The following is a 24,226-nucleotide window of genomic DNA, read 5'->3' on the forward strand; positions in this document are numbered from 1 at the left end:
TTGTCAAGCATAAGAAAGAATACATTTATAATAACATTTATTTACATATGAAAAATAGTAATAACTATGTTAAATGATGTGCTTAATTATTCCATCTACAAATAAAAAATTTCTTGAATTATATGTATATAAACATTCTGAAACAAGTGACGCAGGTTATGACTTTGTATGCTGAAATAACCTACAGTCATTGTCTACAATACATACACACTATTCATATTTGCATTGTTGGCATTGCTGGACACTTCACCTTGATGAAGCTGAGAAAAGACACATAGCATAGTACATCATAAGCACCTATCTGCCAACAGCAAGGAAACTAAAAAGACTCAGAAACATAGTCTTTCAATGCTTCAAATAAATCCTTCACTGTTTAGTAGAATAAGGCCAGGGAACTTAAAAATAAATAGAAAAAAAAAAAATAAATAAATAAATAAAAATAAATAAAAAAAAAAAAAATAAATAAATAAAGTGTCAACATAAAAGGTATATTGCATCAATGGTTAATCCATGACCGAAAGTACCTAAAAAGCTAAAAATTTGACAATTCCACCAATTATTAGTGCACAAGGTAGAGTACTGCAAGTAGTTGTGCTAAAACTATACACAAGCTATCCTCTTCCTTGCTAAACTTTAAAATACAAGACTGGACAGTAAATTCTCATAATACTCTCCATTCATTCAATTTCATCTCACAACTAAATGTTTTAGAGTGAAGCATTCTAAAACAACATTCTATTAAAAACTCCACTGTGCATATTAGAAAATTTAAAAAGCTGTTTCTGTTTAATTTCTTAAGATGACCTACTTCATTCCTTCTGTGGGTGATAAAAAAAAAAAATAAATAAATAATAAAAGGCAATTTAGATAAAGCATTGCATCCCTGAGTCTCTCACCTTACATATACAACAAAATGTGAAACCTAGCATCTCAATTGCACTTTTTGTGCTCAGCAGCATCACAAACTTTAATGAATGTATCATCTTGACACTCATGACTTGTTCCCTTTAAATGAGTGGCTGTGATGGGAAGGTTCTCCTCTAAGACTGCATTCCCATTCTACATTCTCTTATTCACAATTTTCATTCAAACATTTTCAGACTCAAAAATCACAAATCCCTTGAGCTTATTTTCCCAGTCTCAAATTCATATGATTTCTCGTGATAATGTTATCATCCTTACTAGAAATCGACTGATATGAATTTTTCAGGGCCGATATTGATACCGATTATTAGTAGTCAAGGAGGTCAATAACCGATATTTGGAGCCGATATTCATTTGCAGTATATATATATATATATATATATATATATATATATATATATATATATATATATATATATATATATATGTTTTATTTGCCTTATAAGTTTATTAACATGAGAGAATAGAGGGAAAGAATAGGAGGTTGGGGGGGTTATGGGAGAAATCTTCATAAGTTATTCCTGAAAATGTTTCTATGAAATTGCTCGCTACAAGCAGTTGGCAACACCGCCGTTGTCCTTCAAACTTTAACCAGGGGTGGATCTAGGATTCAAGGCGATCTGGGGCTTAGCCCAAAGGGTGCAAAGAGATTTTTTTTTTTTTCGCGCCACGCACATCGAAACTACAATTTTTTTCACTTCAACTTACCAATTCAAAGTGGACAAAAGACTCAGAGAAGACTTCAGAATTCAGTGTAATGTGCAGTGCACATTATATAAGGTAGCAAAGGTCCGCGTCACCCACCCCAGGGAGGGTGACGAATCTATCAGACAGACAGTGCACATTACACTCAGACTACTCTTTTCTTCAGATCCCAGATCAGATCCGGAGCTCTTGGAAAAACATTCGGGGCTTAAGCCCAAGTAACCATCCCTAGATCCATCCATTACTTTAACCGACACAACAACTTCTTCCTTCTATGTTCCTTCTTCTCCACCGTGTGTGTAAGCACTGTGCATGCACAGCTTTCACTGCTGATTGGCTGTTACCGTGGGTCTGCTTGTAACCAATCAGATGGTGCTGTGGGTGGGATAATGCTGGAGACAGAGTAGTGACAGCAGACAAAGAGGCACGGCAGCATCAGAGACAAAATAAGTTTTAAATTGATTTCTTATCGGCCGTCGAATAAAAAAAAGACTGATGCTGATATGCGTCAAAATGCTTATTATCGGGGCTGATAATCGGTCGATCCCTAATCCTTACTATCCACTTTATGTACTTTTCAATTCATGCACCATATCACTTTATAGTACTGACTACCTTCGCTCTCCTGATATTGAGGTACCCTGCCCCATGTGAATTCTTTCTCAGCCTGCCTCAAGTTATCACATTAAAACCTTGTCCCTTTCAGATACCTCTAATGAAATAAGAGAAAAGAGTTGCTTTTCTTTAAAAAGAATCTCAGTTAGGTATACTAAAGACAGGAGAAATATTTAAATTCCCTTATCTTGGGTGATGTGTAACAGAAATACAAATGTTACTAAGGTAAAGGATAACGTGAAAATAACTACACCATGGTGATGCAGAAGAATAAGGAAGGAAGGAACCAGGGATGGACCTAGAATTTATAGTTGAGTGTTACTCAAGTATTTACTTTTCAAGTATTTACTGCAAGAGTAAAACAACTACATGCACATTAATTATGAGACGCAGAGGTATACCATATCCTGAGCTCTTCCCCTTTTGTTACCCTGCCACACACTTGGCTGTTTGAGTGACACACAGTGAAACTCCACCTTGTGAAGGACTGATGGGAGTGAGTAGTCTACTACTACAGTGGTACGCCAAGATAGGAGTTTGATTTGTTCTGTGGTGAAGCTTTTATCTCAAATTGCTCATGTCTCAAAACAATTTTCCCCACTGAATTGCCTTGAAATGCCATTAATCTGTTCCAGCCTCCCCAAAAAAAGCACCCCAATTTTTCTTTTTTTAATGTCTAAGTAAGAAAAAGGCATTTATAAATAAGAAATATTACATAAAAACATAATAATACATGACACAAGAGAATATAAATAAATAAACTGCCTTTATAAAGTATATTTATCTCAGAGGGATGCATTTCATGGTATGTTACCCCAACACATTTTGCCCACCACCCTCAGTTAGGACTGTTGATCAGCTGGAGTGTACAAATATAACCATCCACAGAGAGAGAGAGAGAGAGAGAGAGAGAGAGAGAGAGAGAGAGAGAGAGAGAGAGAGAGAGAGAGAGAGAGAGAGAGAGAGAGAGAGAGAGAGAGAGAGAGAGAGAGAATTGAGGATGCACTGCTGTTGCTGCAGCAAAGGCTTGTTTACATATTTTCCTCCTCCATGGTAAGCATGGGTGGAGGAGGTAGACAGAGATGGGGGAAATTTGTCTCATCTCTTCAGTTACGTATACATTCACACGTAAACATCAAATGTAAATTACAACTGCACTTTCTTTAAACACAAAAAAGTAAGCACGTAATGTGAAAATGAAAGAACAATCACAATGCACGAGATCTGTGGGAGACACGTGAATACTAGCTCAGCTGAAGCTGGACCGATGTGCCAACTAGCGGCAGCACCCTCAAGCATGACTTGTATCTCAAAATTCTGCTTATATCTTTATATCTCAAAACAAAAAATGGACCAAATCATGGCTCGTATCTCAAGGTATTACTGTACATATCCTCATCCACAAAATGAATCTTTTCTTAAAAAACACTGGAGGTAAACTCTTCAATTCTCTTATCTCACAAGTCATGAAATGTTCATCTTAGCAATCCAAAGCCAATTTTACGATAAAGATTATTAAAAAATGCTCAGAGAATGGGTGTTGCCCTGACAAGTAGGCCAACACCCCTGAACCCACCACTGGGAGGTTAATCTATTGATGGGTTACAGCTTTGATCGAAGCTGCCCTGCCTGCTTCTGGAACTCTTGGAGCTTCATGGCCAGACCCATGTTGCCTTTGATCTTCAGTTTGCCTTGGAAGAAAGCCTTCTGAGCATTCAGCTTGCCCTCCATTAGGTCCACCAAATCTCCATCACTCATGGTGATTGTCACGTCGGGCTTCCCTGCACGAGTGACAGGCATCATTAGTGTAAATCAAAAACAACATATGTTCATGGAATTATAGATATCTGTATTATATCTCAAAAGGGAAGAACAAACTTCTCAAGTTAATTACTGCAGATAATCAAATCAATATTCAATGATCCACCATTCAATGGACAGGCAACGTGGTAAGGAAGAGGTTATCAGGCAGGCCCAACACTAACACTTGGAAGACAATAAGGATGTTACAGATGAACAAAGTGAAAGGACTGTTGAGTGTTGAAGGAATGGTGGTGACTGGCAATACAGTCAAACAAAGGGTTTGGAAAGGCCATTATAATGAGTTATCCAATGTACAATTGAGCAAGACAGGCAGAAGAACCAGTGATTGAGCCACGGCCCTTGGTAAATCTTGAGTTTCGAGGTAGAGAACAGTAAAGATGTATTCTCAATCAGCATGTCACACAGAACAGGTGAATAAACTAACAGTAACCATTGTCTCCCGTCTAACAGCCTCACCTGTGCCATTATAGGTCACTGATCCTGAACCATTCTTGGCATCCACAATCCACTTGCCCTCACGGTCCCCAGGTCCACCTTTCACTTGAAAGCAGTACACACCTTTCACCTGGACCACACCAATACTTTCATTAGCACGCAAGACTTATGGACAACTTCCTTTTGCCTTTAAATCTACTATAAAAAATGCTTTTGTAAAATAATGAGTGAATTTCAAAGAATAAAACATAATTAGAATGATATAGTATATCAACACACACTATACAGTTCCTGAATCACACCCATTCATTGCCTTAGTGAAAGAAAGACACAAATGACAACAAAAAAGGCGCACACTGCTAGACCTCACCTTCCCAACAAGGGCCGGTCCATCTTCCTTCAGGGCTTTCTCAATTGCCGAGAAGATTGCAGCACTCTTGAAGTCTTCCGATGATGTGGCTGCTGCTACAATTCTGCCAATACAGTGTTGCATTTACAATACAAACAAAGGTACTCATAATCCAAATGACACAGCTGCTAGTAAGACCCCTACTAACTAATACTGCTTTCTGCTCTCTACCATTCATGTCCAGTCAACTTTTACTTTATGGTTGAGAGAGAGAGAGAGAGAGAGAGAGAGAGAGAGAGAGAGAGAGAGAGAGAGAGAGAGAGAGAGAGAGAGAGAGAGAGAGAGAGAGAGAGAGCAACCAGTACTGCAGTCTGGTGTATTGCTGTCCTCCTACTAGTTTTCTAACTATCACTTGCTTCATAAGACCATTCTATACCACTATAAATTGTCTCACATAAAATGATACCAGCAGCTTAATGGTCACTGGAAACCAGGTCAAATCATATTAATCTACTCAATGTACAACATGCACAACTGAATGTATGTTCTGTTCACAGTGAGAGCCTAACATATTCTCACCTCCTATCATTGCCTCTGAAGCCCATCCTGTACAGAGTGACCACAGCTGCTCCACCCAAGCCTAAGTTGTGCTGCAGGGCAATCTTTGCTCCAGGAACCTGTCGTTTGCCTGCTTCCCCACGCAACTGCCAACACAACTCGCTACACTGAGCAAGACCTGCAAAGGAAGGAAGAGTCATTCTCAACCTAACTATACTCTACTCTATTACCCTATCAATCATCTGCCTTGCTGCTACAAGAGAGTTCCACCTCATGCCATCACAGCTGAAAGATCACTATGGTAGCCACTACATTACATGATGATCATGGTATGTATGGGTCTGCAACCTACCTATCTGTGTGGAAGCTGTGTCACACTGAGAGGAAGAACTCATCCGTATGCCTTGTCATGCTTACATTCTTATCATAAGATAACAAGACTGGTTCACAGGTCATGTGTGTGTGTGTGTGTGTGTGTGTGTGTGTGTGTGTGTGTGTGTGTGTGTGTGTGTAATTCACCACGGTCGCCTGCTAGTCACCCAGCCAGTCTTCCCCATTACGGAGCGAGCTCAGAGCTCATAGACCAATCTTCGGTTAGGACTGAGACCACAACACACACTCCACATACCGGGAAAGCGAGGCCACAACCCCTCGAGTTACATCCCGTACCTATTTACTGTTAGGTGAACAGGGGCCACACATTAAGAGGTTTGTCCATTTGCCTCGCCTCCTCCGGGACTTGAACCCGGACCCTCTCGATTGTGAGTCGAGCATGCTAACCACTACACTATGCGGTGTGTGTGTGTGTTTTCACGGTTGCCTGCTGATCATCTAACCAGCCTTCCCCATTATGGAGTAACCTCAGAGCTCATAGACAAATCTTTGGGTAGGACTGAGACCACACCACACTCCACACACCGGGAAAGCAAGGCCACAACCCCTTAAATTGCATCCCGTATCTACTTGCTGCTAGATGAACAAGGGATACACATTAAGAGACTTGTCCATTTGCCTTGCTGCACCTGGGACTTCAAACCCTGACTTCTCAGTTGCAAGCTGAGTGTGTGTGAATTAACATTCTACATTAAATCAAAGGTTGGGTTTACTGATAGGGAATACTTACAATATGTATTTTCTTTATGTTACAAAATATTTCTCTTTAAATGCTTACATTCTACAAAATATATGGTGTGGAGAGAGAGAGAGAGAGAGAGAGAGAGAGAGAGAGAGAGAGAGAGAGAGAGAGAGAGAGAGAGAGAGAGAGAGAGAGAGAGAGAGGGCTTACTGTGACTGATACATACCATGATTAATGTGACTAAGAAATATGCAAAGTAATATTAACATATGGATAAAACATTAACATAAATAAAACACAAAGATATTGTCTTGACATGACTTAACATAGCTACTACTTAAAAATCACTCATTTTTTTATATCCTCCTGGTTGGCAACATGACCTTCAGACAGCATTCATCCATCCGTCTTAGATGTAAAAGCTTTATCACATGACTTTACCCCATCAGCAGCTCTTGATGAGAATCTCCTTCCCAGTACACTTCAGGTGAAAGGCAACTAGGATGACATTTTCAGCTGGAATGGGTCAAGTACCTGGCTGGAGTCAGTCACTGAAGATATCCCCAACTTTGACTCCAATACAGTCTTACAAACACTCTCATAGAATCTAATTTTATGCAAGAAATTAATGACGTTTTTTTTTTGTGAGGATGTTGATTTGATGCATCAATTTTTTTCTTTTAATATGTTTAATCTCCAAATTAAGTTAGGTTACGTTAGGTTAGAGGGTTGATGGGGATGCAACCCATTTCAGGCTATGGGATCAAGGGTTGGGCACAGCCTCCCATCACACTAACTTTGGGTTGGAAGCCCATATTGTAGTCACAATTCCAAATTCCAAAAATTAGTCAAATTTAGCAAAATTTTCCGTTCTCCACACAAAATACTGCTCTCCTACCAGGTCCCTATGTCCACTGCTGGTGGACATGGGGATCCATAGCAGATGCTATGGGCAAGATTTACCCAGACACGACCAGTGAGGCTCTGAACTATAGGTGGAAAGAGAGAGCCCTTGTAAGTGTTGGGTGGCCGGCACGGGGTAAACAACTTATGCAATGTAAACAACATGAGCATTAACACCCCAATGAACAGATAGGCCCAGTGTGCCGCTGAGAAGGCTGGAAGGAAGCAACCTTCAATGGCATCGCGTCTGTGCTGTTACTAGGCAATCAGTGTGGTCAAACTGGTCACCTCCTCACGTCACGACAGTGTGAGTGACCTTTGTACTGGCTCAGACGGCCTACCTTCCCTTGCCTCTCCACACGCTCTCACTCCTGATAACACATCTTGCTTAGCATAATTAACCTTTTGGAGCCGATAAAACCCCTCAGTGTGTCTCAGTCCTCCCTTCTCCCTGTCATCAGTCAGGAGCGCGGGGCGGCAGAGCCACAAACTAACGTCAGCTGGCGTTACTCTTGCCTCTGGGCCCATTAGGGTCTTGCGAGAAAGTTACGTCTTCTCTACGGTGCTCTGCCTTTCATGAATTTTAATCCTTCTATCGTATTTTCTTTCACCAACTCTTCCTCTCCTCTAAAACTAGTGAAGTAATTCTATTTTTCATGGTAGGATACTGTATGCTACTCATCTGTGCATTTGACACTGTTATTACCTGCTTTGTGTATACATGCGAGATATTAGCTGGTGCCGTACAGTTATCTCATATCGCTGTAGCCGACTAGGTTACTGCTACTATACTATATCCACTATACATGTACGGATCACACACACACACACACACACACACACGGCCCGGTAGCTCAGTGGTTAGAGCGCTGGCTTCACAAGCCAGAGGACCGGGGTTCGATTCCCAGGCCGGCTGGAGATATTTGGGTGTGTCTCCTTTCACGTGTAGCCCCTGTTCACCTAGCAGTGAGTAGGTACGGGATGTAAATCGAGGAGTTGTGACCTTGTTGTCCCGGTGTGTGGTGTGTGCCTGGTCTCAGGCCTATCCGAAGATCGGAAATAATGAGCTCTGAGCTCGCTTCGTAGGGTAACGTCAGAGACTGCAGCAGATCAAACAGTGAAACACACACACACACACACACCGAGTAGTGGAGTGGTTAGCACGACTCAATCGAGAGGGCCGGGTTCAATCCCGGTAAGCGGCGAGGCAAATGGGCAAGTCTCTTAATGTGTGGCCCCTGTTCACCTAGCAGTAAACAGGTACGGGATGTAATCGAGGGGTTGTGGCCTGGCTTTCCCGGTGTGTGGAGTGTGTTATGTAGTCTGTCTTACCCGAAGATCGGTCTATGAGCTCTGAGCTCGCTCCGTAATGGGAAAGACTGGCTGGGTGATCAGCAGACGACCGAGGTGAATCACACACACACACTCTCTCTCCCCCCAAGTGCACACACATGCATACATATTTTCATTCTTATACACACACACACACACACACACACACACACACACACACACACACGGCCCGGTAGCTCAGAGGTTAGAGCGCTGGCTTCAGATGACCGGGGTTCGATTCCCCGGCCGGGTGGAGATATTTGGGTGTCTTCTTTCACGTGTAGCCCCTGTTCACCTAGCAGTGAGTAGGTACGGGATGTAAATCGAGGAGTTGTGACCTTGTTGTCCCAGTGTGTGGTGTGTGCATGGTCTCAGGTCTATCCGAAGATCGGAAATAATGAGCTCTGAGCTCGTTCCGTAGGGTAACGTCTGCCTGTCTCGTCAGAGACTGCAGCAGATCAAACAGTGAATTACACACACACACACACACCTGGTAGCTCAGTGGTTAGAGCGCTGGCTTCACAAGCCAGAGGACCGGGGTTCGATTCCCCGGCCGGGTGGAGATATTTGGGTGTGTCTCCTTTCACGTGTAGCCCCAGTTCACCTAGCAGTGAGTAGATACGGGATGTAAATCGAGGAGTTGTGACCTTGTTGTCCCGGTGTGTGGTGTGTGCCTGGTCTCAGGCCTATCCGAAGATCGGAAATAATGAGCTCTGAGCTCGTTCCGTAGGGTAACGTCTGGCTCTCCCGTCAGAGACTGCAGCAGATCAAACAGTGAAACACACACACCGCGTAGTGTAGTGGTTAGCACGCTCGACTCACAATCGAGAGGCCCGGGTTCGAGTCTCGGCGCGGCGAGGCAAATGGGCATGCCTCTTAATGTGTGTCCCCTGTTCACCTAGCAGTAAATAGGTACGGGATGTAACTCGAGGGGTTGTGTGGCCTCGCTTTCCCGGTGTGTGGAATGTTGTGGTCTCAGTCCTACCCGAAGATCGGTCTATGAGCTCTGAGCTCGCTCCGTAATGGGGAAGACTGGCTGGGTGACCAGCAGACGACCGAGGTGAATTACACACATACACACACACGCAGTCTCAGTCCTACCCGAAGATCGGTCTATGAGCTCTGAGCTCGCTCCGTAATGGGGAAGACTGGCTGGGTGACCAACAGGCGACCGAATGAATTACACACACACACACACACATTTACACAGAAACAACTGTTCGAAGTAATGTCCACCCACTCAGACAACACACATGCAAAGACAAGCAGACAAACACGTTGATGTAATTGACTCGCACACACACACACACACACACACACACACACACACACACACATTTACACAGAAACAACTGTTAAATGATGTCCACCCACTCAGACAACACACAAGCAAAGACAAGCAGACAAACACGTTGATGTAATTGAATCGCAAACTCTCTCTCTCTCTCTCTCTCTCTCTCTCTCTCTCTCTCTCAGGATAAGGCAGTGTGTGAAGGATATTGGAAAATACAGTTTTCCACACAGAACGGTGTAAAGTGGAATGCATTGAATAATGAAGTTGTTACAGCACATAATGGGTATAACTTTAAGGAAAAAATGAATAAATCAGCCTCATTCAAACCCTATACAATACAACTATATAGATAAATACATCTAGGTAAATACACACACACCGCTTAATGTAGTGGTTAGCACGCTCGGCTCACAATTCAGCTCACAACCGAAAGGGCCCGGGTTCGAGTCCCGGGCGCGGCGAGGCAAATGGGCAAGCTTCTTAATGTGTGGCCCCTGTTCACCTACTAGCAAGTAGATACGGGATGTAACTCGAGGGGTTGTAGCCTCGCTTTCCCGGTGTGTGAAGGGTGCAGTAGTCTCAATCCTACCCGAAGATCGGTTTAAGAGCTCTAAGCTCGCTCCGTAATGGGGAAAGCTGGCTGGGTGACCAGCAGACGACCGTGGTGAATTACACACACACACACACACACACACACACACACACACACCGCGTAGTGCAGTGGTTAGCACGCTCGGCTCACAACCGACAGGGTCCGGGTTCGAGCCCCGGAAAGACAAATGGGCAAGACTCTTAATGTGTAGCCCCTGTTCACCTAGCAGCAAATAGGTATACGAGATGTAACTCGAGGGTTTGTGGCCTTCCTTTCCCGGTGTGTGGAGTGTGTTGTGGTCTCAGTCCTACCTGAAGATCGGTCTATGAGCTCTGAGCTCGATCCGTAATGGGCAAGGCTGGTTGGGTGACCAGCAGGGCACCGTGGTGAAAAAATTACACACACACACACATACGTCCGGTAGCTCATTGGTTAGAGTGCTGGCTTCACAAGCCAGAGGACCGGGGTTCGATTCCCCGTCCGGGTGGAGATATTTGGGTGTGTGTCCTTTCACGTGTAGCCCCTGTTCACCTAGCAGTGAGTAGGTACGGGATGTAAATCGAGGAGTTGTGACCTTGTTGTCCCGGTGTGTGGTGTGTGCCTGGTCTCAGCCTATCCGAAGATCGGAAATAATGAGCTCTGAGCTCGTTCCGTAGGGTAACGTCTGGCTGTCTCGTCAGAGACTGCAGCAGATCAAACAGTGAAACACACACAGACGTCAATTATGGACGTGGAGGTCTTCTCTCCCTTCCCCTTGACTTTTCATAGCTACGCTCACCCCCGCCTTCATATTCTACCCACTATTTTAAAGGAATCAACATCTATTACTGTACTATTACAGCAATCCCTATGACTGGTATTGTTGTCTGGTATATGGTGAAGATAATTATTATACGGTACATTTGGGTTTTCAATTTGTTATTTTCAATCTTATTTTGTGACTAAAGTGATGTTTGTTCCACCCACATCTCTCTCTCTCTCTCTATCAACCGGCACATTCAGGAAACACACTCGTCTGCTGGTCACCCAGCCAGTCTTTCCCCTACAGAAAGAGCTCAGAGCTCGTAGTGATCGATCATCAGATAGGACTGACACCACACCACACTCCACACACACCGGGAAAGCGAGGCCACAACCCCTCGAGTTACATCCCGTACCTGTTTACTGCTAGGTGAACAGGGGCTACACATTAAGAGTCTTGCCCATTTGCCTCGCCGCTTTCCGGGACTCGAACCCGGATCATCTCGATTGTGAGTTGAGCGTGCTAACCACTACACTACGCGGTGTGTGTGTGTGTGTATTTACCTCGTTGTATTCATCTACTATGCATTTCACGGAGAGTGAGTCATTGTTTTTCGCAAATATCTTTCAAACTAATTAATTGATCGGAATGGTACTTTGACACTGTGTACTAGACACCTACCGCTACTTTTTGGTCATACTAAGCAATGCCAAATGATGTTAGTAAAAAGCGTTTACTCTTGAGATATACGGTGTTGCCGAGCCTCGCCAACCTATCCATACGAACGTCTACAATCCCCCATCTCATTCCTCCCTACGTTCCTCTCTCCCGCTCGCTTCCCCCCTCGTCCTCCCACTCTCCCGCTATCTTTCCCCTTCCACGTTCGATTGTGTACGTTAGTTCTGGCGACTCATGTAACTTCGGCTTTAAACGTCAGGAGTAAATGCTTTTACTAACACCATTTAGCAATGCTTAGTATGTCCAAAAATTAGCGGAAGGTGTCTTGTACACAGTGTCAAAGTACCATTCCGATCAATTCATTAGTTTGAAAAATATTCGCGAAAAACAATGACTCACTCTCCGTGAAATGCGTATTAGTTCTATTGTACAGGGTTCAAGCGGGACTCATAGTGTCCTGTCTCCATGTGTGTTGTGCAAAGAGAGAGAGAGAGAGAGAGAGAGAGAGAGAGAGAGAGAGACGGGGTACGGGGGAGGTTGGTGATGGCAGGCAGGCAGGCCAGCCGGGCTACGTCAGAGGCAGCTGTAGCCAATCACAACTGCCATGAAAAAATGGTGGCAGATGTCACTTTTGTCTGAAATACAGGTAGAAAACTGCTTCATTGAGTAAGGAGCTGACATACATGCATACATACACACGTGATTGTACCTATCTGTTGGTGCATCATATACGAGTATATATATATATATATATATATATATATATATATATATATATATATATATATATATATATATATATATATATATATATCTGGGAAGTAAGCCATTTAATATACAGGTTCTGTTAAAGTCAACAGCGGTGACTGCGTTGTTGATCTTATATCTAGTCTTTTCAATCTTTCTGACGAGCTGGCGTTGATCGTCGTGAAGAAGTGGGAGAAGAATTCCAGATTCCATCTCAATCCCAATACAACTTTCAGTCCTCAGTGGACCATTTTCAGGGGTGAAGTGAACTTCGTGAAGATCGAAGATAGATAGAAAAGGCGGAGGGGGAAAGTGGGGATAGGGGAAGAATAGGTGGGTGATAAGAAGTGAGCTTTAGTAGTTGCTGGGGCTTGACCCAGGCGCAATTGGGTGTTGTTGAGCAGCATCGTTGGGTGGATGTGAGGGGCGGGGAGGCAGGGCCCAGTCAAGGAGAGCTGTAGCGTTGTTGTTGGTGGAGTCAGGAGGGGAAAAAATGTTTAGTTCTGCTTTTACACATCTTGCATATTACACTAGTTAGTGATACAGGTCTGTAATTTAAAGGTTCTTCCTTCCTTCCGCTCTTATATATGGGAACCACCTCAGCTCTTTTCCATTCTACTGGTACTGTTCCATTTTCTATTGAGCATTTTATGATGTTGTATATAAGACTTGCTAGTTCTTCCCTACATTCTTTCAGTATTCTGTCTGAGACTTCATCCGGTCCCATTGCCTTCTCTTCATAGTTCCTTCATTAACTCTTTTATTTCAAGCTTGGTTACTTTAATCTCTTTCATATAGATTGTCTCTCTATTACTCTGTGGCCTTTCAAATTTGGATTCCTTAGTAAAGACCTCCTGGAATTTTTTATTTAATAGTTCTGCCATACTTTTTGGGTCTTCCACCATCCCGTTCTCTCCTTTTAACCTTTCTATTGTTTCTTTTTGCCTAATTTTTCCATTTATGAATCTATAGAACAATTTTGGTTGCTCCTTACATTTTTCGACAATGTCCTTTTCGAAGTTCTTTTCCTCTTCCTTCCTCACCTTAACATATTCATTTCTCGCTGCCTTGAAGTTTTCCTTATTTGCTGGATTTCTATTTCTCCTCCACCTTTGTGTGTGTGTGTGTGTGTGTGTGTGTGTGTGTGTGTGTGTGTGTGTGTGTGTGTGTGTGTGTTGTGTGTTTTAGGCATCTTATCTTACTGTATGTGTTTTATGTTTTATGAATTTTGACGTTCATGAATTCTAAAGGAAAGCATTTGTGATGGACCATATTTTCAGAATACCTTTGTAATGATAACATTTCGTTGTGGTCAATAAATATCTATCTATCTATCTATCTGTGTATTTACCTATTTGTGTATTACAGGGCCTGAGCTAAGCTCTCTGTGTCCTGTCTCCTTGTCCATTCCTGTCATATCTCTCTTTCATCTGATTGACACACACCGCGTCAACGACATCACTGCTCAGTTTATTCCACTTATCAATGCAACGATGCGGGAAACTGTATTTTCTCATGTCATTTAGACAGATGTCTTTTATTAGCTTTTTTCCATGTCCTCGGGGATGATTACTTGTGGTCACCTTTATCAACTCTCTGTCCAGTATGTCAATCTTGTTCACCAATTTATACATAGTTATCATGTCTCCTCTTGTTGTTCTCTCTTCTAATGTGGTCAGCCCCAGCTTCCTCAGTCTTTCCTCATAGTCTAACTCCCTGAGTCCTGGTACCATCCTTGTTGCCAGCCTCTGTACCCTTTCTACCTTCTTCACATTTTTCTTCATATGTGGTGACCAGACACAAGCTGCATATTCTAACTGGGGTCTTATTAAGGTACATAATATCTTCTTCATCATTCCTTCATCTAGGTAGTGGAATGCAAGGCCAATATTTTGAAGCATGTTATATGTTTTCCAAAAAATCTTGTTAATGTGTTTCTCCGGTGACAAAGTGTTTTGCACGGTTACTCCTAAGTCTTTCTCCTCATTGGTCTCTTTAATTTTCTCATCACCCAGCCTGTAATCCCAGTTTGGTCTGTATCTACTTCCCATTTTCATAACATGGGTCTTGTCTATATTAAATTCCATCTGCCACTCCTTACTCCACTCATATATTTTATCAAGATCTTCCTGTAACTTGTTACAATCTTCCACATTCTTTACTCTCCTCATAATTTTAGTATCGTCAAACATGTTCATGTAACTGTCAATTCCTACTGGCATATCATTAACATAAATCAAAAACATGATGGGACCAAGCACTGACCCTTGTGGAACTCCACTGGTTACCTTCTTCCACTCGGACTTCCTTCCTCTCACCACTGTTCTCATTTCTCTTCCCATTAAGTAATTTTCCATCCATTTCGCTAGTTTATCATTTACTCCTCCAATCTTCTTTAGTTTCCACATCAGTCTATTGTGTGGTACTTTATCAAAGGCCTTCCTCAAGTCCAGGTAGATAGCATCCATCCATCCCTCTCTATGTTGTAGTATGTCAGTCACTCTTGAATAAAAACATAATAAATTGGATACGCACGATCTTCCTTTTCTGAAACCAAACTGTGTGTGTGTGTGTGTGTATTCACCTAGTTGTTCACCTAGTTGTAATTTTACAGGGCCTGGGTATCATACTCGTGTGGCCCCGTCTCCATATCTACACACATCCAACTTTCCTTTAAAACTGTGCACACTCCTCGCTGACACCACCTCCTCACTCAAACCATTCCACACCTCCACACATCTTTGTGGGAAACTATATTTCTTCACATCCTTCAAGCATATTCCCTTGGCTATCTTTTTACTATGCGATCTTGTAGTTCTATTTAAGTTTTCCTCTCTCAACATCATTTGCTCATTATCCACTTCATCCAGTCCGTTCAACAGTTTATAAACCTGTATTAAATCTCCTCTTTCTCTTCTTTGTTCCAAGGTAAGCAAATTCATTTCTTTTAATCTCTCCTCATAGGTCATTTCTGCCAATTCCGGAACCATTTTTGTTGCCATTCTCTGCAATCTCTCCAACTTCCTTATATGCTTCTTTTTATAAGGGGACCAAACCACTCCAGCATATTCCAATCTTGGTCTAATTACCGTACTAATTAATTTCTTCATCATATCTTTATCCATATAATGGAAGGCTAATCCAATATTTTTATCAAATTATACGTTTCTCCAAACATCTTATCAATATGAGCCTCAAACTGCCCATGGTCTTGTATTATCACTCCCAAATCCTTTTCCTTTTCCACCTTTTTCAACACTACTTCTTCACCCATCTTATATGACCCTCTTGGCCGTCTTCCACTCTTCCCCACCTCCATCACATGACTTTTGCTCATGTGTGTGTGTGTGTGTGTGTGTGTGTGTGTGTGTGTGTGTGTGTGTGTGTGTGTGTGTGTGTGTGTGTGTGTGTGTTTCACTGTTTGATCTGCTGCAGTCTCTGATGAGACAGCCAGATGTTACCCTACGGAACGAGCTCAGAGCTCATTATTTCCGATCTTCGGATAGGCCTGAGACCAGGCACACACTACACACAGGGACAACAAGTTCACAACTCCTCGATTTACATCCTGTACCTACTCACTGCTAGGTGAACAGGGGCTACACGTGAAAGGAGACACACCCAAATATCTCCACCCGGCCGGGGAATCGAATGTGTGTGTGTGTGTGTGTGTGTGTGTGTGTGTGTGTGTGTGTGTGTGTGTGTGTGTGTGTGTGTGTGTGTGTGTGTGTGTGTGTGTGTGTGTGTGTGTATTTACCTAATTGTATTTACCTAATTGTAACATACGGGAAAAGAGCTATGCTCGTGTTGTCCCGTCTCCATATCTATTAATGTCCAGCTTTTTCTTAAAATCATGAATATTCCTTGCGTTGACCACTTCCACGTCTAAACTATTCCATGCTTCCACCCTTCTATGAGGGAAGCTATATTTTTCACATCTCTCCTATAAGTGGCCATTTTAGTTTTTCCCATGCCCTCTCGACATTCTTCCATTCCACATACACAGATCTTCCCTATCCATTTTTCCATGCCAATCATCACTCTGTATATTGCTATCAGGTCTCCCCTTTCTCTTCTGTTTTCCAGGGTTGGAAGTTGCATTCTTTTCAGTCTGTCTTCATAAGTCAAATCTCTTAAGTCAGGCACCATTTTGTTGCAGCCCTCTGTACTTTCTCTAGTTTCCTTATGTGTTTCTTTAAGTTCGAGCCCACTGTATTGTTGCATATTCAAGCCTCGGTCTTATCATTGCAGTAATTATTTTCTTCATCATTTCTTCATCTAGATATACGAACGCCACTCTTATGTTCCTCAATAAGTTCAATACTTCTCCAATTATTTTGTTTATATGTCTCTCTGGCGATAGGTCATTGGTAATTGTCACCCCAAGGTCTTTTTCTTCATGACTGGTTTTATGTCTTCATTTCCTATCTTGTACATACTCCTGATTCTTCTTTCACTCTTGCCAAACTCTATTTTCTTGCATTTTGTCGTGTTGAACTCCATTTGCCATGTACAGCTCCATTTCCATATTCTGTCCAAGTCTTCCTGGAGTAGTTCGCAATCTTTGTCACATCTCACTTTTCTTAACAATTTTGCATCGTCTGCAAATAGGCTCACATAACTGGACACCCCATCCACCATGTCATTTATGTAGACTGCGAACATTACTGGTGCCAACACTGATCCCTGTGGAACTCCACTCTCCACCAATCCCCATTCTGATGGTCTGTCCTTAATTATTGTTCTCATTTCTCTTCCTACCAAAAAGTCTTCCATCCATTTTAGTAAACTGCCATGCACTCCTCCTACCATTTCAAGTTTCCAGATCAGTCTCTGGTGTGGTACCTTATCAAAGGCCTTTTTTAAATCCAGATATATTCCATCAGCCCAACCATCTCTTTCCTGTATTACATCTATCACCCTCGAATAGTAACATATCAGGTTTGTCGTGCATGAACGCCCTTTCCTAAAACCAAATTGACACTCACAAAGTATGTCATTTTTCTCCAAGAAGTCTGTCCATCTAGTCTTCACCACCCTCTCACACATCTTAGCTACCACACTTGTAAGTGACACTGGTCTATAGTTCAATGGGTCTCTCTTGTTACCTGATTTATAGATTGGGACAATGTTAGCTCTTTTCCAGTCTTGGGGCACTACACCTTCCCTTAATGAGGCATCAATTACTTCACAAACTTTTTCTGCCAATTGCTCCCTGCATTCTCTTAAAATCCATCCTGATACCCCATCAGGTCCCACAGCTTTTCTCACTTCTAAACTCCCCATCATGTTCTTGATCTCCTCCACAGTTACTTGAAACTCCTTCATAATCCCTTTCTGTTCCATTACCAGTGGTTTGTCAAAAGCAGTCTCCTTTGTGAATACCTTCCGAAAGCATCCATTCATAGCCTCTGCCATTTCCCTGGGATCTTCACTGTATACTCCATTTACTTCTAAACTTTCAATACTTTCTCTATTTTTGATGTTGTTGTTCACATGTCTGTAAAAAGCCTTGGTTGGTCTTTACATTTATCAATTATATCCTTTTCTTGTTTCTTTCTTTCTTCTCTTCTAATCAACACATATTCATTTCTTGCTCTTTTGTAACTTTCCCACTGCTTAATCCGTCTTTTCCTTCTCCACCTCTTCCATGCATCCTCTTTTCTTGTTCTAGCCTTTTCACATCTATCGTTAAACCAGTCCTGCTTTCCAACTTCTCTATGTTGTCTTATTGGTACAAATTTTTCTCACCTTCTTTGTATATTTTTATAAATTCCTTCCACTTTTCATTTGCTCCTTAGCACTCTTGAATTTCATCCAATTTGTCTCTTGAAAGAATTTCTTTAGGTTTCCAAAATCTGTCTTGGCATAATTCCATCTTCCCACTTTATATTCTTCATTTCTTCTAGATTTCTCTTCGTCTATCACCTTGAACTCCAAAACTGCATGATCACTCTTTGCTAAAGGGCACTCCACCCTCATCTCCTCAATGACCATTGGCTCTGTACTAAAGACCAAGTCCAGTCTTGACGATGCTCCTCTCCTCCAAACCTAGTATCTTCTTTGACCCACTGAGTTAACACATTTTCCATTGCCAGTGTCAATAGTGTATTTCCCCATGTTGTCTCTGATCCTTCCATTGACCAGTCCTCCCAACACACCTCTTTACAATTAAAATCTCCCATCATTATAGTTCGTTCACAGCCACCCAACATTTCTTCCAGACATGTTCCTGTATCACTTATCATTTCTTCATATTCCTGTACTGACCATGCATTTGTCTTAGGTGGTACGTACACCACTATGTAGTGCCTCTTTTTTCCTTCATTAGTTTCTGCTCTGATCTTTAGCACTTCTGCCTTTCCCATACCTTTTTTCACTTGATCCACCTTTATATCTTTTTTAACCAGCAACATCACTCCTCCTCCCATCTTACCTACTCTATTTCTTTTCCAAACGTTATATTTCCCTTCTCCAACCTTCATCAGGTCTTCTCCCTCTCAGTTTTGTTTCAGTAAGACCCACAATATCTGGGTTCTTGTCCCTCAAGTAATCGTTGAGTTCTAAAATCCCCGATATCACTCCATTTATGTTGGAATACATTACATTTCGCTCATATGTAAGTTTCTTTAGTCCTTTCTTGCTGTACTTTTCTGGGTTATGAACCACTTCCTCAGTCTCATATCCAAGATTCTCCAGAAAACTCTTTCTTCTCTTCTTCTGTCCTCTCTTCATTTTTTTCAAAGCCTCCTTTCTCAACTCATTTAACATTTCTCTTTCCTTTTCACCGAGATCTCTTCTCAACCAAATCTTCCTTGTTGTTTCCTGCTGGGCTAGCCTCCATGACTTCTCCACCAATTCATCTACATCCTTTTGTGACTTAAGTTTGATTCTTATTGGCCTCATACCTTCTCTTGTGAACTTTCCAATTCTATGGAAGTCCTCTATTTCTTGTACTAGGTCTTTTCCTCCTCTGCACCACATTAATGATATTATTTATCACCTTTTTATGTTTTCTCTCTCTCCATTTTACTCGGTGTCTTATCCTCCTCCACACCAAATATCACCACACATCTCTTTTTGTCTACAGTTTCCCTCACCAATGTCTCATTTGACTTAATAACCTTCACCACTTTCTCAGCTATCTTCTCTTCTATGATCTGTTGATCTATAATTTCAGCAAGGCCCAAAGTTTTCTCCCTGACTCTTTGATTTCCTTTTCCAGACTTGCAACTTTGTAATTTACCTCCTTTCTTTCCACTTCCTGACTTTTTTCCATTCAGCCTGCTTCTCCATCACTTTTCCTAGAGATTCTCCACATTTTTCGCAATTCACTTTAATTAGCTTAACTTCCTCTTTCAGTGCTGCATTTTCCTTCTTCATATCGGCACAGTCTCTTTACATTGTCATAACTCGTTTCCAGGCCCTCATACTTTTCAAACAGTTTTTCAATTTTACCTTCTAACTCCAGAATTTTCTTCACATAAGCGCTCTTCTCCATTATTCCTTGAAACCCTGTGAAGTCTGATTCCTCTTTCGAGTTCACGGCCGCCATGTTGCGCAGACGTAAACAAACCAGCTGATGGCTCAAACGCAGGCTACAGTTTATATTTACCTTCACTGGACATTATTTTGCTAATCAACAGTTAACATGACTATATGGAGACGGGACAAACATTACCAGCTCCTTTCCCACCTTGGTTACTCTTAGGTAACTGTAGAATTATAGATGATTGCTCTGGAGCTCAGCGACCACCTCCGCCATCGACGATGTGTGTGTGTGTGTGTGTGTGTGTGTGTGTGTGTGTGTGTGTGTGTGTGTGTGTATTGCCTTGTCTTTCATTATGAAGGAGGGAGGCCCCTGGCTAGACCCAGACTGACACCCCGCTCTAGGCTGGAGTGTGTGTGTGTGTGTGTGTGTGTGTGTGTGTGTGTGTGTGTGTGTGTGTGTGTGTGTGTGTGTGTGTAATTCACTGTTTGATCTGCTGCAGTCTCTGACGAGACAGCCAGACGTTACCCTACGGAACGAGCTCAGAACTCATTGTTTCCGATCTTCGGATAGGCCTGAGACCAGGCACACACCACACACCGGGACAACAAGGTCACAACTCCTCGATTTACATCCCGTACCTACTCACTGCTAGGTGAACAGGGGCTACACGTGAAAGGAGACACACCCAAATATCTCCACCCGGCCGGGGAATCGAACCCCGGTCATCTGGCTTGTGAAACCAGCGCTCTAACCACTGAGCTACCGGGCCATGTGTGTGTGTGTGTGTGTGTGTGTGTGTGTGTGTGTGTGTGTGTGTGTGTGTGTGTGTGTGTGTGTGTGCGCCTAATATATATCGTGTGTGTGTGTGTGTGTGTGTGTGTGTGTGTGTGTGTGTGTGTGTGTGTGTGTGTGTGTGTGTGTGTGTGTGTGTGTGTGTATATGTGTGTGTGTGTGTGTTTGTGTGTGTGTGTAATAGACTCAAGATGTTGTACAGCAAAATGAATACCATGTACCATCAATGATTAGATAGAATGAATGCCATTAGTATAATCTTAATACTATTGTTGTAATTATCACAATTATCATTAAGAGTGCTGTGATTACTATTACTATGATCATTAAAGTAGAGATGAAAGATGGGAGATGGTAAAGAGGGAGATGACGTGGTGACACTCTGATCATGGGAAGGGACAGAGCATGGATCAGGATGGGAATGTCAAGTGGGTGGGGCCTAAAGACTTGGTTTTTGAAGTTGTTCAACCAATCAAAGCCTTGCCTTGGTGTGTGGCTACCAAGTGTTGCTACTGAGAAATGATATGGCAAGGACTTGCAAGGGATGACGCAGAGGCGTGTGTACACACATACCTGTGGCTCCGAGGGGATGGCCCTTGGAGATGAGTCCTCCTGAGGGGTTCACTACATGCTTCCCTCCATATGTGTTGTTCCCAGAGTCAATGAAATGGCCGGCCTCTCCCTCCCCACACAGTCCTGCAACATACAACAGATGGGGGCATAGTAATACTTATCCTCTTGGCAAATCCAGCCTGACATTACTCAGACCTTACTTCTACTCTAACTCTCTCTTTCATGCACACTCATCTTGGAGAATCCAACCTGACATTACTCATCCCTTACTCTTACTCTACTCTCATGCATACTCACCCACACATACTAGTCACACAAAATATAGATATTTTGAATACACTACAAGTGAATGAGGCATGGTATCTGCATCAACCACAGGGAAAATAAACTAGGTAGACAAATACAGTTATGGTGACAGAAATACATAAGGTAGCTCAAACGATATATACAACTAAATAAACTAACTTGTGAAAATAATAAACTTTCTTAATTCAGCTGGCTCTGTCTTGCTCTTTCATTTAAGAGGGAGGTTTCAAGACATTTATCCCTTTTGTTTTTGTTTTTTGGCTTACTCTCTTAGACCCGCATGGGGATTGGCAATGAAGTGGGCTTTTTTTTTATCTATTTATTTATTTTTTTCAATGTTGTCCTTGGCCAGTTTTCCCCTTACATAAAAAAGGTGCGGTATATTACAGCCAAATAAACTAAACTTAAAAATAACACAAACTTTCTTAATCTAGTTGTCTCTCTCTTGCTTTTTCAATCATAATTAACCCCTTCACTACTGAGATGCATTTTTACCTTGATTTTTGGGAATGATTAGTCAATTTTATTTGCATCAGGAAGGGTCTATGGAGGTTAGATGATTAATGCCCCACATAAGTTTCTGAAACTTTATAAAATCACCAAATATTAACCAGAATGAATATGAAAACATGGTATATACTGAAGAGATTAAGTGTAGTTCATTGCCTTCTGTTCAGCCTTAACTCACCAAGAGCCTCGTAGGTGATGAGTTCATTGGCAGAGAAGCAATCATGCAGCTCCACCACATCCACATCCCTGGGAGCCAGTCCAGCTGTTGTGAAGACTCGATTGGCTGCTGCCTTAGTCATGTCATATCCAACCTGAACACAGAGCACATAGCAATGATCAGGCAGCTCCAATACAGTGCTGTACATATCAATGAGTGCCATCAAATTAGTGATGAGTCAATAGGGAGCTTTAAAAGAGGATTAGACAAATTTATGGATGAGGATGACAGATGGAATTAAGTAGCTTTGCTCATACAGGGACTGCCACATGTAAGCCTGACAGCCTTTTGCAGCTTCCCTCATTTTCTAATATTCTTATTACTACTTTTCCTGATGAGGCAGTCTACATTCTAATCATAGTTATTAATGAAATACTCAGCATTTTAAGAACATAAAAAAAGAAAATAAGGAAGGACAGCTGTAAGAAGTGGCCACTGTATGAAACGTACCTACCCATTTCTACCTACTGTACATTCCTCATCTAAAAATTGATCAATTTTCTCTTAAAATTCTCTGTTGCTTAATTAAGATACTCACAATCTTCATTGCACTTTGATCACTGAAGGTGGAATCAAAGTCAGTGGTCATCTCCATGGCCACGATCTCCACCGCCTGGTCTTGCAGGCCGTGAGCGATAACAAAGTCCTCGCTGGCCAGCACTGCTGCCCCTGCACCATCAGAGGTGGGGCAGCACTGCAGCTTGGTCAGAGGGCCTGCCACTTTAGGGGAGTTGATGATCTGGTCCAAGCTGTATTCCTCCTGGAACTGTGAATACCTGGGCAAACAAACACAGGGAGGGACATGTTAGTCATACTGTACACATTGTGTGCCTTGGAGGAGGAACCTAGTAATGGGGGTAGGGGGGACGGGAGGGGGGGAGGAGAGAGAGAGAGAGAGAGAGAGAGAGAGAGAGAGAGAGAGAGAGAGAGAGAGAGAGAGAGAGAGAGAGAGAGAGAGAGAGAGAGAGAGAGAGAGAGAATGCCAGGATGAGGGGCACAGAATTGATCTGACTATACTACATACACAAGTTTTCAGTGTCTTCATGTCTTTGTGTGGCCCAAGCATGGTCGAAAAGCAAGACTCACGGGTTGTTGGTGGAGTGTCGGTGGTTCTTGTGGGCAATCTTGGCCAGGTGGAGTGGGGTGGTGCCATACTTCTTCATGTGCTCCACACCAGCATTGCCAAACAGCTGTGGAGCCATCGGGGCTGCCTCCAGCTCCGCCACCTCACTCAGGGCCATCACGTGCTTCTCTATGGGATTTTCCCGGTCATTGTACTGAGGGAGAAACATTCACTTGATGCTTGGTGCTTAGTGCTGGTGCTGGTCACACTTCCATGCTGCTTCACCCTCAGACTAGCCAGCCTGTCACCTCATCCACTCACACTGCACACCACAACATAAAAAGCCATTTGTTGACTCCCATTCATACAGCAAAGAGGAATACTACAATCACATCACTGTACACCACTCTACTCATAAACTCACTCTGATTCCATACAAAACAAAACTCCTTATTGACTAACTCACATACCTACCATAAGTGGATGGTTACAGTCATATC

At 42.5% G+C, this 24,226-nt stretch overlaps 1 protein-coding gene across 1 annotated transcript in view; it reads right to left on the minus strand.

Annotated features, from left to right (window-relative positions):
- Positions 1-20: 20 nt before the first annotated feature.
- Positions 21-24,226, minus strand: part of LOC123517765 (sterol carrier protein 2-like) — a 26,763-nt gene continuing 2,557 nt past the window's right edge. The window contains exons 4-11 of the mRNA XM_045278190.1: positions 23,750-23,940; positions 23,202-23,439; positions 22,625-22,757; positions 21,631-21,753; positions 5,432-5,588; positions 4,874-4,976; positions 4,525-4,633; positions 21-4,025 (exon numbers count right to left, since the gene is read on the minus strand). Coding sequence (XP_045134125.1) covers positions 3,847-4,025; positions 4,525-4,633; positions 4,874-4,976; positions 5,432-5,588; positions 21,631-21,753; positions 22,625-22,757; positions 23,202-23,439; positions 23,750-23,940 — 1,233 coding nt within the window. The 3' untranslated portion in view covers positions 21-3,846. The remainder of the gene's footprint in view (positions 4,026-4,524; positions 4,634-4,873; positions 4,977-5,431; positions 5,589-21,630; positions 21,754-22,624; positions 22,758-23,201; positions 23,440-23,749; positions 23,941-24,226) is intronic.

This window comes from Portunus trituberculatus, chromosome 42 (assembly GCF_017591435.1).
Source record: "Portunus trituberculatus isolate SZX2019 chromosome 42, ASM1759143v1, whole genome shotgun sequence".
Lineage (NCBI taxonomy): Eukaryota > Metazoa > Arthropoda > Malacostraca > Decapoda > Portunidae > Portunus > Portunus trituberculatus.